Below are 15,150 nucleotides of genomic sequence, written 5' to 3' on the forward strand. Positions count from 1 at the left end.
CTACTGTTGATATTGCTTCTGTTGCTACTGCTGTTACTACTGCTACTGCTGGTTCTGCTTTTGCCACTACTGCTACTGCTGGTATTGCTTTTAATGCAACTGCTGCTACTGCTTCTTCTGCTACTGCTGCTATTGCCACCGCTCACTGCTACTGTTGCTATTGCTTCTGCTGGTACTTCTACTGTTAATGCTAGTACTGCTTACTACTACTATTACTGCTGGTACTGCTACTGCTTACTGCTACTATTACTGCTCACTGCTACTATTGGTACTTCTTCTGCTGTTACTGCAGGTAATGCAACTGATCACTGCTACTTCTCACTGCTACTGCTGGTACCGCCTCTGCTGCAACTGCTACTACTTTTACAGCTTCTGCTTCTACTGCTATTGTTTGTACTGCTTTTATCGCTACTGCTTCTGATGGTATTGCTTTTATTGCTGGTACTGCTGCTATTGCCACCGCTCACTGCTACTGCTCCTATTGTTTCTGCTGGTACTATTATTGCTTGTATAGCAACTACTGGTACTGTTACTGCTGGTACTGCTTCTGCTTATTGCTCCTGCTCATTGCTACTATTGGTACTTCCCCTGCAGCTGCTGCCGGTAATGCATCTAATCACTGCTACTACGTGTACTGCTTCTGTTGCTACTTCTAGTATTGCTTTTGTTGCAACTGCTGCTACTGCTTCTTCTGCTACTGCTATTGCGACCGCTCAATGCTACCACCGCTATTGCTTCTGCTGGTACCGGGGTACTTTTACAGCTATTGCTGGTACTGTTACTGCTGGTACTACTACTGCTCACTGCTTATATTGGTACTTCTGCTGCTACTGCTAGTACTGCACCTGCTCACTGCTACTGCTGGTACGGTAACTGCTGGGCCGTATATTCTGCTGTTACTGTTGTTACTACTTCTGCTGCTACTGCTGCTACTGCATCTGCTCACTGCTATTACTGGTACTGTTACTGCTAGTACTGCTACTGCTACTGCTCATTGCTACTGCTGGTTCCCCTCTGTTGCCATTGTTTTTGTTGGAACTGCTTCTACTGCTACTCCTACTGCTGGTATTGCTTTTGTTGCTATTGCCTCCGCTCACTGCTATTGCTAGTACTGCTACTGTTGGTACTGCTACTGCTTACTGCTACTGCTCACTGCTACTATTGGTACTTTTTCTGCTGCTACTGCTGGTAATGCATCTGTTCACTGCTACTGCTGGTACTGTAACTACTGGAACTGCTACTGCTCACTGCTACTATTGGTACTTCTGCTGCTACTGCATCTGCTCACTGCTACTGCTGGTACTGTTACTACTGGAACTGCTCCTGCTTACTGCTACTGCTACTGCTGGTTCCGCATCTGTTGCTACTGCTACTACTGATTTTACTGCCGCAGGTACTTGCCCCTGCTCACTGCTACTGCATGTACTTCTTATACTGTAACTGCTCGATGCTGGTACTGCTTACGCTGCTACTGCTCACTGCTGGTACTGCTACTGCTCACTGCTACTGGTCACTGCTACTTCTCACTGCTACTGTTCACTGCTACTGCTACTGCTGGTACCGGCTTTGCTGATACTTCTACTGGTGGTACTGCTTCTGCTGCTACTACCGACATTCCTTCTGCTTGTACTGCTACTGCTGGTACTGCCTCTGCTGCTACTGCTGACGCTGGTATCGCGTCTGTTACTACTGCTCACTGCTACTGCTGGTACTGCGAATACTGCTACTGCTCACTGCGGTTACTGCTTATGCTGCTACCTCTACTGCTGGCCCTGCTACTTCTCACTGCTACCGCTGCTACTGCTACTGCTGGAATTGCTTTTGCTGCTACTGCTGGTACCTCTACTTTTCATTATTACTGCTCAAAGCTACTGCGCACTTATACTGCTGGTACTGCTTCGGTTGCTCTTGCTCACTGCTGCTGCTAGAACTACTCCTGCTGCTTATATTTCTACTTGTAGAGCTACTGCTTCCTATTTCTGCTAGTACCTAGGTACTTCTGCAGCAATTGCTGGTACTGGTACTACTGCTCACTTGCACTATTGGTACTTCTGCTGCAACTGCTGATACTTCATGTGCTCATTGCTACTGCAGGTACTGTTACTGCTGGTTCTGGAACTGCTGGGCCGTATATTGCTTACCGCTTCTACTACTGCTCACTGTTACCGTTGGTACTTCTTCTGCTGCTACTGCTGCTACTGCATCTGCTCACTGCTATTACTGGTACTGTTACTGCTAGTACTGCTACTGCTCACTGCTACTGGTGGTTCCCCACTGCTGCTACCGCTTCTGCTGGTAGTGCTGTACTACCTCTGCTGCTACTTAGGTCTTGTTCTTGCTGCTGCTATTACTGCTTCTGCTGCCCTTCTACAGCTATTGCTGGTACTGCCACTGCTGATACTGTTACTGCTCACTGCTACTATTTGTACTTCTGCTGCTACTGCTGGTACTACATCTGCTTACTGCTACTGCTGGTACTGTAACTACTTGAACTGCTTCTGCTTACTGCTACTGCTACTGCTGGTTTAGCATCTGCTGCTACTGCTGCTGCTGGTACTGCTGTACTACCTCTGCTGCTACTTAGGTATTGCTTTTGCTGTTGCTACTACTGCTTCTGCTGCCCAAGGTACTGTTTCTGTTGCTCCTGTTCCCTGCTACTGCATGTACTTCTTATGCTGTAAATGCTTACTACTGGTACTGCTTATGCTGCTACTGCCCACTGTTGGTACTGCTACTGCTCACTGCTACTGGTCACTGCTACTTCTCACTGCTACTGCTCACTGCTGCTATTAACTGCTACTGCTAATGCTGGTACAAATGTACCGGCTCTGCTGATACTGCTACTGCTGGAACTGCTCCTGCTGCTACTACTGGCATTCCTTCTGCTTGTACTGCTACTGCTGCTACTGCTGACGCTGGTGCTACTTCTGTTATTACTGTTCACTGCTACTGCTGGTACTGCGAATACTGCTACTGCTCGCTGCTGGTACTACTTATGCTGCTACCGCTATTGCTGGTTCTGCTACTGCTTACTGCTGTACTGCTTATGCTGCTACTGCTACTGCTGGTATTGCTTTTGCTGTTACTGCGGCTACTCCTGCCATCGCACACTGCAACTGCTTCTGCTGGTACTGCTACTGCTGGTACTTCTACTGCTCATTGTAACTGCTCACTTGTACTGCTGGTACTACTTCTGTCGCTCCTGCTCACTGCTGCTGCTAATTCTGCTGCTTACCTTTCTGCTTGTTAAATGATTATCAATTGGAGCGCATGGCAAAATTGCGCATTTATTTATTTATTTATTTATTTATTTTGCAAGTCCGCACGAATTAAGTGTATAATATGCACAATATACTGATTAAAGGTTTGGGTTAGTAACAACATGGTTACAAAATATATACATATAATCTATTTTTGTTAATATTGTATGAATCCGGTAAATACAGGGGTCTGTAATATATCTGATATTACGTCACAGACGCACCAGATCTGGTTTTTGTCACAGCCAAAAGAATCATGTTGGCACGGTTTACGAATTTCCGTAACTGATTCGGGGTGCTCTGTTGCTCATGCAGACAACCAGTCTGCGGACTGTGCATAAACCGGAACCGGAAAAACATCGAAAAGTTTGCCTCAGTATATGCTGACAACAAAGGCGAATAATCATATACGGACGTTACCGTCTCGAGGATTTTCATCCCCTATTAATAGCGCACTGATAATTATTTTTTTATTAAATTAGACAATGAGTAACACATTGAACGCAAAGATATTCCAATATTACCATGGACATCAGGAACTTACATAATCTAAACAGCAGTCAGTGACGTAACGTGACTGTACTTTTTTCAGTGATAAATCGTATTCTCAATGGGTATCTTGACCTTAATACAGTCAGTGGTGTAACCACGAGCTGGACTACTACTTTTACAATACATCCGCGATGTTCATGAATAGGACTATTTTATGTTGCGGAAGTGCGTGAAACATGTAAAGCAGAATTTAGTACGTTTACTTCGAAGCCCACAATTACAAAATAAAATGTTTGAGGATTTTATTGCTAAATAAAATTATTTAAAGCAGTTGCTTCAGATAAATATAACCGTTACATTTGTTACCGTGGTGGGGTCTGTACTTTGTCGTCTTAAATTGTAAAGTACCTATTACTAGGTAAGATAATGAATGCATAAACTATTATTATTTCGCAAGCCTGATGAACTATTAATACAAGACCAGCGAATGTATACGGAGGTCAATTTGTTTTGAATACACTATTTATTACCTTTTTTCTGTTTTACATAATCTAAGTGTTTCTGATGATCGTCGGGGATCGCTTCTAGCTTGGCAACTTTTCTTTTAATATCAGACAGCCTCTGTTGAAATAAAAGACAAAAGACAAAACTTTAAACATTAAATCAGTAAGATAAATAAAAGCCGGAGGAAAAAACGTGCAGCAACTCTCACTTCTGTTATAAAAGAACATTAAATGGACTAGCTGTTCCCAAAGTACCAGACAAAAATAACAACACTATCCCGTTTTTATGACATAGGCAGATATGAATAATTTAAGACCATAAGAGTTTTGTTTATTTATATAAAATAAAACATGCGGGAGTTCTTTTTGAAGCATAGAACACAACTAATAGAACGCAAAATAACAACAATTGGTTTGCTTGTGTCTGTTCATGAGATGAAATGAAATGTGCAACACCCTCAATGAACGCTAAACCGTAAGTGTTCTATGAACGTCGAAAGTAACAACCAGTTAAGGTAAGCTGTCTTCCCTGTATTACATGTATGATGACAGAAGAAAAGTGGCACGTATTGTTAAAATGCTAATGAAGTATTGTGAATGTAGTAAAACGTTTTAATTTTGAAAATAAAGGCGAAAAGCTACATATTTTTGCCTCTTAAGACGTAAAACCTGTCAGAGCTGCTTCGACGTGTTTCAATAACAAGTAAATGCACCCAAATGCATGATTCAAGTCGCCGCAGTGGACGTTGTATTAAAACAAAAAGAAGTCCTACATACTATGGATGATTACGTAAATAGGGCCCTTGATGTTCGCTTGATGAAACTACACAAGTCTAGCTACGAACATTGAACATGTTGAAACAAACGATCGAGTTATTGAATCAAATGACCGAAAGTTTTGAAACAGACAACACTGTCTTAGGTTTAAAACAGGTATTCAAGTTTCATTGTGGCAGTTTCTGTGATATGCAGGCTCCATAACCACCGATTACCTCTCTAAATTCCAGTTTGTTTTGTTCTGCCCATTGATTTCTCGTTTAGGGCAAATCCATTTTTTTATATGGGGACCAAACGCCGCTTTTCCTGGAATTGCATTCTGTGCATCATTGAAGGTTCCATGCGCATGATCTGCGGATGTCTCAAAATTATATTCTGGTACTTATAACATGTGTAAATGTTGAGTTCTCATCAATCAAACCGAACCTGCAACATTTTTGTTTATGTCGTGTTGGAAGACCTGTGGTTTTTCACGTTTTTATTTTACACTTCAAATTAACAGCAGTAAATAAAAACATTGAGTGATGCAAATATGACATATATGATATTTTAAAGTCCACAGGAGCACAAGGACAGATAGTCCGCTAACCTGATTTCCGCTTTTATGCTTCCTTCAGAAACTCTCTTTTGTGATCAAACATTTCTGTCATTTTGACAGGTTTTGTAGCTTTCCACCTTTATGTACTGAACAAGTACATTTTAGCTCAATTGACAAACCCAAGACGTGATTTTATTTTAAAAATTAAACCTTTTTACTGTCTATACTATATTTTGTGAACATTTTAACAATATGTGCTACTTTTGGTGTGTATTAAAAAGTTTCATAAACAGTTTTCTTCCAGCAAACTGGGATAATCGAGGATAAAACTAGGTCACCAGGTAAAATCAAGATTAAACATTTTCTACATGATCTATATAACATATTATCAGAATATTTGACTCTACGAAGTATAGGAGAGTTTGAAACTTTATGTCCTGAAGTCTTGTCCTAAAGTTGGTCACTTTGACAAGAAAATCATTGTTAAACACTCTATAGGCCATATGTTTTATTTTATATTCATAAAACTGTATTGTACCTGAGGTCAAAGCGTAGATCACTAGGTCAAATTACAGAGGCCAGATTGATTATCTACTCGATCATCAGAAATATTTGTCAGAAATTTTGTCTCTATAAAATCTAGGTCAGGTTCAAGTCAAATGGAAAAAAAATATCAAAATCAGGGTCAGTATTTATCATATTTTAAGTTCGAAAAGATTGTTTGTTCGTGTTTATCGCTGTTGTTCAGCAGTATTCCAGGTATGTAATGGCGAGCAGTTTACCTAACCAAGGTTCCTGGATTCTGCACGAGTACAAACGTGTTCTCCGCAAGTAACTGCCCACTTCCTGACGTGAATAAGAGATGGAGAACGAATAATTTCAGACATAATGTATTTTATCAAATATTCACGGAGACCATACGCCTCGCTCGGGTAATGAATTTACGAACCAGCGATCCGTAGATCTGCGATCTCCCTATTGAGCTAAGCGGGCGGGATAAAAACCGAAGAGACAAATATTTAAATTGTCTATACTAGTTCATATCACTTTGCTATCTGTATTTGCAGAAAGCACATTCACATAATGTGATATTATGATCTGTACTAGCATAACAATGACAGAATAAATTAACAAGAGGGTCATGATGACCCTGGATCGCTCACCAGAGTAATGTGAGCTACATGTTTCAAATGTCAAACTGATGATTTTTTAGAATTTTTTTGGAAGATTTTCCGATGTACAATCAAGTAACCACCCCAAGGGTCATGATTTGAACAAAGTTTGTAGCAGTCTACTAGGCAATGTTACATATCAAATATCGAAGATCTAGGCCTTCTGGTTTATCTTTAGCAAATTTATGAAGATTTCCCTATGTACAATCAAGTAACCCCTGGGGCCGGGTCAATTTGACCCTGGGCATCAAGATTTGAACAACTTTGTAGAGGTCCACTAGGCAATGCTACATGTCAAATATCTAAGCTCTAGGCCTTCTGTTTTTTTTTTAGAAAATTTTGAAGATTTTTCTATGTACAATCAAGTAACCCCATGCGGCGGGGTCAATTTGATTCTGGGGGTCATGATTTGAATAAATTTTGTAGAAGTCTACTAGAAAATGCCACATGTCAAATATCTAAGATCTAGGCCTTCTGGTTTATTTTTAGAAACATGTTGAAGATTTTCCTATGTAAAATCAAGTGACCCCTGGGGCGGGGTCAATTTTGACCCCGGGGGTCATGATTTGAATAAATTTTGTAGAGGTCCACTAGGTAATGCTAAATGTGAAATATCTAAGCTCTGTGTCTTCTGGTTTATTTTTAGAAAATTTTTGAAGATTTTCCTAATTATGTAAAATCAAGTGACCCCTGGGGCGGGGTCAATTTTGACCCCGGGGGTCATGATTTGAACAAATTTTGTAGAGGTCTACTAGGCAATGCTACATATCAAATATCTAAGCTCTAGGCCTTCTGGGGTTTTTTTTAGAAAAGTTTGAAGATTTTTCTATGTACAATCAAGAAACCCCATGGGGCGGGGTCAGTTTGACCTCGGGGTCATGATTTGAACAAATTTTGTAGAAGTCTACTAGGCAATGCTACATGTCAAATATCTAAGATCTAGGCCTTCCGGTTTATTTTTAGAATTTTTTTGAAGATTTTCCTATGTAAAATCAAGTGACCCCTGGGGCAGGGTCAATTTTGACCCCATGGGTCATGTTTGAACAAATTTTGTAGAGGTCCATTAGGCAATGCATCAAGTGAAATATCTAAGCTCTAGGCCTTTAGGTTTATTTTTAGAAAATTTTTGAAGATTTTCCTATGTAAAATCAAGTGACCCCTGGGGCAGGGTCAATTTTGACTCCAGGGGTCACGATTTGAACAAATTTTGTAGAAGTTCACTAGGCAATGCTACAAGTGAAATATCTAAGCTCTAGGCCTTCAGGTTTATTTTTAGAAATTTTTTGAAGATTTTCCTATGTAAAATCAAGCGACCCCTGGGGCGGGGTCAATTTTGACCCCGGGGGTCATGATTTGAACAAATTTTGTAGAGGTCCGCTAGGTAATGCTACATGTCAAATATCTAAGCTCTAGGCCTTCCCTTCTGGTTTATTTTTAGAAAATGTTTGAAGATTTTCCTATGTAAAAATCAAGTGACCCCTGGGGCGGGATCAATTTTGACCCCGGGGTCATGATTTGATCAACTTTAGTAGAGGTCCATTAGGCAATGCTACATGTCAAATATCTAAGATCTAGGGCTTCTGGTTTTTGAGAAGAAGATTTTTAAAGATTTTCCTATGTAAAATCAAGTGACCCCTGGGGCGGAGTCAATTTTGACCCCGAGGTCATGATTTGAACAACTTTAGTAGAGATCTATTAGGCAATGCTACATGTCAAATATCTAAGCTCTAGGTCTACCGGTTTTTGAGAAGAAGATTTTTTAAGATTTTTCTATGTAAAATCAAGTGACCCCTGGGGCGAGGTCAATTTTGACTCCGGGGATCATGATTTGAACAAATTTGGTAGAGGTCTGCTAGGTTATGCTACATGTCAAATATCTTAGCTCTAGGGCTTCTGGTTTTTGAGAAGAAGATTTTTAAAGATTTTCCTATGTAAAATCAAATGACTCCTGGGGCGGGGTCAATTTTGACCCTGGGGTCATGATTTGAACAACTTTACACCATCACACCAAATATCTAAGCTCTAGATATCTGGTTTTTGAGAAGAAGATTTTAAAAGTTTTTCCTTTCGGTTGCCATGGCAACCAGAGTTCTGCATGGAATTCAATTCTTTGAAAAAAAGTTTGTAGAGCTTCACCCAAGGAACATTCCTGTGAAGTTTGGATGAAATTGGCCTAGCGGTTTATGAGGAGATGTCATTTAAAGTAAAAGTTTACGGACAGACGACGGACACCAAACGACGGACGGTGACTGATCCTAATAGCTCACCCTGAGCCTTTGGCACTGGTGAGCTAAAAATAGCATTTTAAAGTGTACGTCTAAAACTTTGATAAATATTAGCCCAAAAGTCAGAGAAGTGCATTATACTGACCTTTTGTTTGTCATATTGGGACGATTGATCAGCTGTATGTTCCGCTACATCTCCTTTGTATGGGAAATCTAATTCAGTGTCTAACGTTCGGCTATTGTCTTGAGTCAAGGAATCATTACTTTCGCTGTCTGTACTACTTTGCTCAGTTTCTACGGAATATTAAATCTATATATCAGATAATTTATATGAAGGAGATGAAATTTTTTCTATTAATATTGTAATGGCTTAATTTAATGGTGGAATGGTGGAAGTATGAGATATTTGAAATCGTTGGTATAACTTATTGCAAAGCCTCACTGTATTGTTTTATTTCAGTAGAATGAAATGATGGTTGTCACAATATTGGCATACTCAAATCAAACCATGCAGAAAATTGCTTTTACTGACTTTGTTCTTTATTTCTCCTTAAAGACAGGTCTTCACTATAGAAAACTTTGTTTGAGCCAAGATATTTCAAAGTGTTCAAATACACATATGAACGTCGTTCGTGTCACTATAGATGTAGGATGGGCAAACATGCGCCATTCTGCAATTACTAACACCATGTCCGTTTCTCTTGTAGGGATCTTCAAACGCTATCCATCACTTCTTTTATTCAAATGATAAAAACAATTTTAAAACAAACCTCCATCAAAGACGTCGTTAAACTCTTTCATATCTGTGAACGTTTTCAGGGTAACTGATGTGTTCGAATGTTTTGACAACTTCTCCGCTATAGCACTTGTGCTATTTAAAAATTGCTCACTTCGAAATAATTTCCACAATTCCATCATGGCAGCTGGCGAAGAAACAGTTATTGGAACTCTAATGCCACTTTCTTGTTGCTTTGATAGATGTTCTATACATCAACGAGAAAGAAAGTAATAAGAACAGCAACTTATATATATTGTGCAAATGAAAATATGACTCTGGTGAAAACGTTTGTATTGACCAATACCACTCCATTTCTATTGATGTTTATTACATGCTGTAGATGAAATACCTGAGAATATCAGTTAAAAAAAATCATATTCCATGCAATATATAATTGCAAATACATTGTACTTACATAACTATTGATCAATGAATGATAATACTCGTTTATGAAGAGAAACGTGACACTAATCAATATTCTAAAGTTGTTTTTCAAAAACAAGATGGCGTCGTTTTGTTTTCAGGAGTTAAAAACTAACTTTCAGAATCACTGCGCATAACGTTACTTAGCACAGTAAATAGCCTCGTATTTTCTAATTGCAATAACGGATAAATATCGTATTTGTTAATATCAATGATTTCATTTTGATTTAGTGTTTATAGCTGAAAAATAAAATGGATAAAGAGAACAGATATATTCTATGTTTTCTTTATTTTTATTATTTCGAGAGTAGAACGACTAGACTAGCGAAATAACTAAAAACACTAATTTGATAAATTGAATAATTAATATGTTTGAACACTGTAAAATAAATTATTTGAATTATACAATATTGTCAACAAATTTTCACAGAAAGGGTAGAAATATCTAAGAAAGGCAGTTGTTGACAATTTACCCACAATGCTCAGCTCTCATCAAACAACTCCAATGTTTATCCAAACATAAAAATGTCAATTACTAGTAAGTAATTAAGCCGGTAGTACTTACGTTCATTAAGTATGCCATAAAGTGATTCAATGGTTACATTTGAACATACTGCAACAATCGTATCGCAATGATATCCAACCGCTTTACATATACCATCCAGGGTTTTGTGGAATAAGTCACTTTCGAAATATTCAATAAGGGACAACATGTCACAGGGTTCCCTACTTTCAATCTGCAGAAGGACACATTTCTGTTCAACGGATATATTTTGTATATTCTTTGACTTCTTTATCTCTTTCAAAATCATGTTAACTTCCCCCTGGATTTCTTGAAAATTGCCTTTGTTTTCTGTTCGATCCAGAGCGATCTGCCACACTTCAAACAAAATGTTTTCAGCAATTTTCTTCTTCTCTTCGTCGGACCCGACAGTTATCATTTTCAATTCCAGCACTGAAAATACGAAGAGACCTAAATATTGCTGCATTCTCAATTATTATCATAATCGACCATGGTGTAACTATTATTATGTATGGAGAAATAGTATAAAGAAATTAACTAAACTAGTACAACGTATACAAAAACAGAAACAAGGATTGCAACAGTAAAAAATATCAAAGATAATAGCATACCCCGGTTACTGTCAAAGCTTATTCCATGTGTAATCATTTGTTGAAGTGTTTCTTTCGTTTTCTGAACAGTCTCTGAAAGAAACAAGAAGTGCAGATTTTATTTTTATTATTTACATCTATCGCCATTTAGGGAACAAGTTTAATTGTTTTCCTTGAACATTTGAGACAAAAACATAACTATTGTTTCTTATAAATAATTGAAGCAACACAACAAAGACATAAAATTCATAATTTAGTTTACCTTTATGAATGTCTGAAAAAGTTTTCATCTGCAAACCCTGCGATTTGAGTTCCTCCATGTATGTCTTAAATGAGCCGTCTTCCTTTGCTGTTTTCTTACTCTCTTCCAATATTTTATTAATGTGAGATTTCTCTTCCGAATTTAGATAACTTTTAGCAACATTAATGCTGAATTTGAGGTCAGATAGGTAGTCAACGAAGGTGTCCGGATCTAACGATTTAACAACTACCTCTGCGTAGTTCTTTCGTGCATTGTGCAAATTGTCTATTGCCTCCTTTAGATCACATTCGCACTCAAAAGCATACAGTAATACCCCAGTCAGTAACGAAATGTCCCATACTGACAAATCCAACGGGGTTGCCAAACGATCTGAGGCAGATGGATAGAGAATTTCTAAATGTTCTGAATCAGCGATCTTTTCTCTAAGTATATCTTCTTTCTCATCCAGTTTGCATCTCAAATCGCTTTGCTGACATTTTGTTTTAATTAGAGCAGACAATACAAACCGTCCGCCTTTAACCAAAAGTTTTATGTAACGTTCATATCGATCGGACTTCTCTTTTAAGTAAATGTTGAAACCTTGAAAATAAAACTATAATTAAAAGATCTGCTCCAGGAAAAAGAGGAACAAATCAAATTTTCTTACAAATTGAAAAACTCTACTTCTTTTACATGGTAAAAATAAGCATATTTTATTTGCGTCAGAAAACGATATCTCAGAAAAACAAAAGTCTCTGTTAACTGTAATGGACATGATATCAGTTATAAATAAATAGATGCATGCTGTACTAGACAGTGATTTTTCTGGCTCGTCAATTGCTTACCATATTGTCAGAAAAGTTTATTCTAGGTTAAAGTTCTTATAAGGCAATGTTAATGTTTAAATAACAAATCACTCGTTCAATGTCACCCTGACTTGGTATCATGGTCTTAGCAAATATTGGAAAACAAAGTTACAGTCCACTCAGAATAAATGAGAGTATTATAGTATTGCTGTTCTTCTTTTAATCACTTTATATGTTTTAAGTGCAGTATGTTTTATTTTATAATGTGTGATATGTATATAATGTATATACACTACACGAGTGAATCTATATATCGGGACCTCCGTGGCCGAGTGGTTAAGGTCGCTGATTTCAAATCACTTGCCCTTCATCGATGTGGGTTCGAGCCTCACTCGGGACGTTGAATTCTTCATGTGAGGAAGCCATCCAGCTGGCTTACGGAAGGTCGGTGGTTCTACCCAGGTGCCCGATCGTGATGAAATAATGCACGGAGGGGCACCTGGGGTCTTCCCCCACCATTAAAAGCTGGAAAGTCGCCATGTGACCTATCATGTGTCGGTGCGACGTTAAATCCAACAAACAAAAACCTATATATGTGTTTTTACATGTCTAGCAAATACACTAACTTACCTTCAAGGTTCTTGAGATATTCGTCTACCTATTCAAGAAGACAACAAGATAATAAAAGTAATCGAAACATAACTCAGAGCACAAGAAAATCTGCTGAAATTACGACTAAAATCCTAAAACAGGGATATTCTTCATAAGGTATCTTATAATTTATCTGAAAGTGCATAAAATTTGATTTACAGTTCGATGAGTGTAAACAAAATTCTGTTATCATAGATAGATACCTGTTTCTGAGCTTTGGACACCTCCAGATACCATTCTTTCAGTTTCGGATCATGCTCGTTCTGAATACATGGTTGCAGCTGTTGAGTGAAGTAACATTCAATCTGGCTTTGAAGATGTACCTCGTTTCCCGGATCTATTAGCCTTTCTATCCTTAGTAATATAGTCTCAATATTCTTCCACTCTTTTTCAAATTTCCACTGAGGTAGCCGAGCACATGGATGGTGACCGACAATGACATTTCTGATCTTTCTTAAACGTAACAGGTCAGCCGCTATAGATATGTCTTTACCTTTTGGGGGACGGTCCCATCCTTTTGTCGGAGCTGGTAGTTGCACGGTAGTAAATAAATTGATAGAGAGAGTAATCAGTAGTGATATATCCATAAGTCTGAGATTAGGCCATTGTGTGATGACAACTTCACATTCCTGTTGATTCAGAATTCCCTTTGTCTTTAATTCATTCAGTTTGGCTTGATTTAATCGAATAAAATCTTCACCATTATTATTTGGTGAATAAAAAGTAAACACTTTCCTTACACTCTCTGTACAAAGGTCCATAAACATAGACACAAGTCGAAGGTAGCAAGCTGTTTCTTCTGGGTTGTCAGACATGTAAAATAATAAATTGCTAAAATTTGTCATTACAGTTGTCTAAAAATTGACCGTTATATCATTTACGTATAAGTGGTGTTCAACTTTGAAATTTAAGGTACTGGGCCCTTAATAGAGTACCTACCTCCTGTTTGAAAAGTATCCAATTCCTATCATAAACCTACTTTGACTGCAATTTTCAGGGGGCGTAGGTTCAAGTCCTACTGGGACCAAAATGTTTTTTTCTCCATAATGTCCTTTTTTCTAGTAAGGTTTTACTTCTTTCAATGCTTACTTATGGATGTAATGTACAAAAGTGGAAAAAAAATCATTTTATAAGCAATTTCTTGCTGTTCAAAGTGAATTTACCTCTGAATCAGGAGGGGTAGAGTTAGACATCTTTAAAATTGATGAGTTACATGCGGTAAAAGTTCTCTATTTTGCCTTCATTCTTTAGATTACATATTGTGGAAGAAATGCAGGTAGGTTTTATTTCTGCCCCATGATTATTTTTGAATGAAGTGAGTAAAATTCAAAACAGACCCACAGGATTTGACCTTAATTTTTAAATGTTGGAGTTAGAATTCTGTCTCATTAAATATGTTTACTTGAGACACCCTAGAAAAAACGATACTTACAGTTTCATTTTGTGTTTTATAATTGTTTAACAATAGTTTGTGTTTCTTTTATCAAAATTAATGCTGTAATGAATTCTCTGCAAACGTTTTAGATAGTGGCCATCACATTAAAATTTGTTTCTACTTGAGCTTGAGGAAATACCACAAATTATACAAATTTACAAAAAAAAATGGCAGAGTAAAAGTTGTTTAAAATTTGCAACACAGCGCGAAACACGGTCAACTTTAAGAATATACCAAGCAAATACTATCTTTTAAACATTACTTTTAGGGGTCCAATACCTTAAATCTCTTAGAGGTTTGCATGACAATTAAAAACAATATTGTTCATTGCATCATTTTCTTGTAGATTCATGTACAAAAATATATCAAAAGTATGAAAGTTGTACGCGCGAAAAAATGTGATAAAGTTAAAGATAAATGTAAGCAAAAGGTAGCAAATGAGCTCCGACATAACATGTTTTTATCTATTTACCAAATATTCGTCACATGATTGTTTTAAAGTACAATAAATACAGTATTTGTGAAATTTAGGAAACATTCCAAACTCGACCTACTGCGGTAACACCGGTTATTTGGTAAGTCGCTTGTATGATATCCAATGTCTATCTACCGACATAATTACTAATACTATCCAGGTTAGAGGTTTTCTCAAAACTTAGACCGTGCTTTTCTTTCTAAAAGTAGGAACTTCAAGGTAATGTACGAACAAAATGTACGGTTCGACTGTGCAACACTT

General features: G+C 37.8%; 1 protein-coding gene across 1 annotated transcript; it reads right to left on the reverse strand.

Moving 5' to 3' along the window:
- Positions 1 to 2,802: 2,802 nt before the first annotated feature.
- Positions 2,803 to 13,794, reverse strand: LOC128546827 (uncharacterized). The gene is made up of 9 exons (XM_053518203.1): positions 13,183 to 13,794; positions 12,959 to 12,986; positions 11,544 to 12,122; positions 11,303 to 11,374; positions 10,734 to 11,123; positions 9,738 to 9,950; positions 9,113 to 9,261; positions 4,283 to 4,373; positions 2,803 to 2,927 (listed from the first exon to the last, which is right to left on the reverse strand). Exons 1-9 carry the CDS (start codon positions 13,792 to 13,794, stop codon positions 2,803 to 2,805), a joined length of 2,259 nt encoding a protein of 752 aa, XP_053374178.1.
- Positions 13,795 to 15,150: the final 1,356 nt, after the last annotated feature.

The sequence above is a fragment of the Mercenaria mercenaria genome, chromosome 11 (assembly GCF_021730395.1).
Source record: "Mercenaria mercenaria strain notata chromosome 11, MADL_Memer_1, whole genome shotgun sequence".
Classification (NCBI taxonomy): Eukaryota; Metazoa; Mollusca; class Bivalvia; order Venerida; family Veneridae; genus Mercenaria; species Mercenaria mercenaria.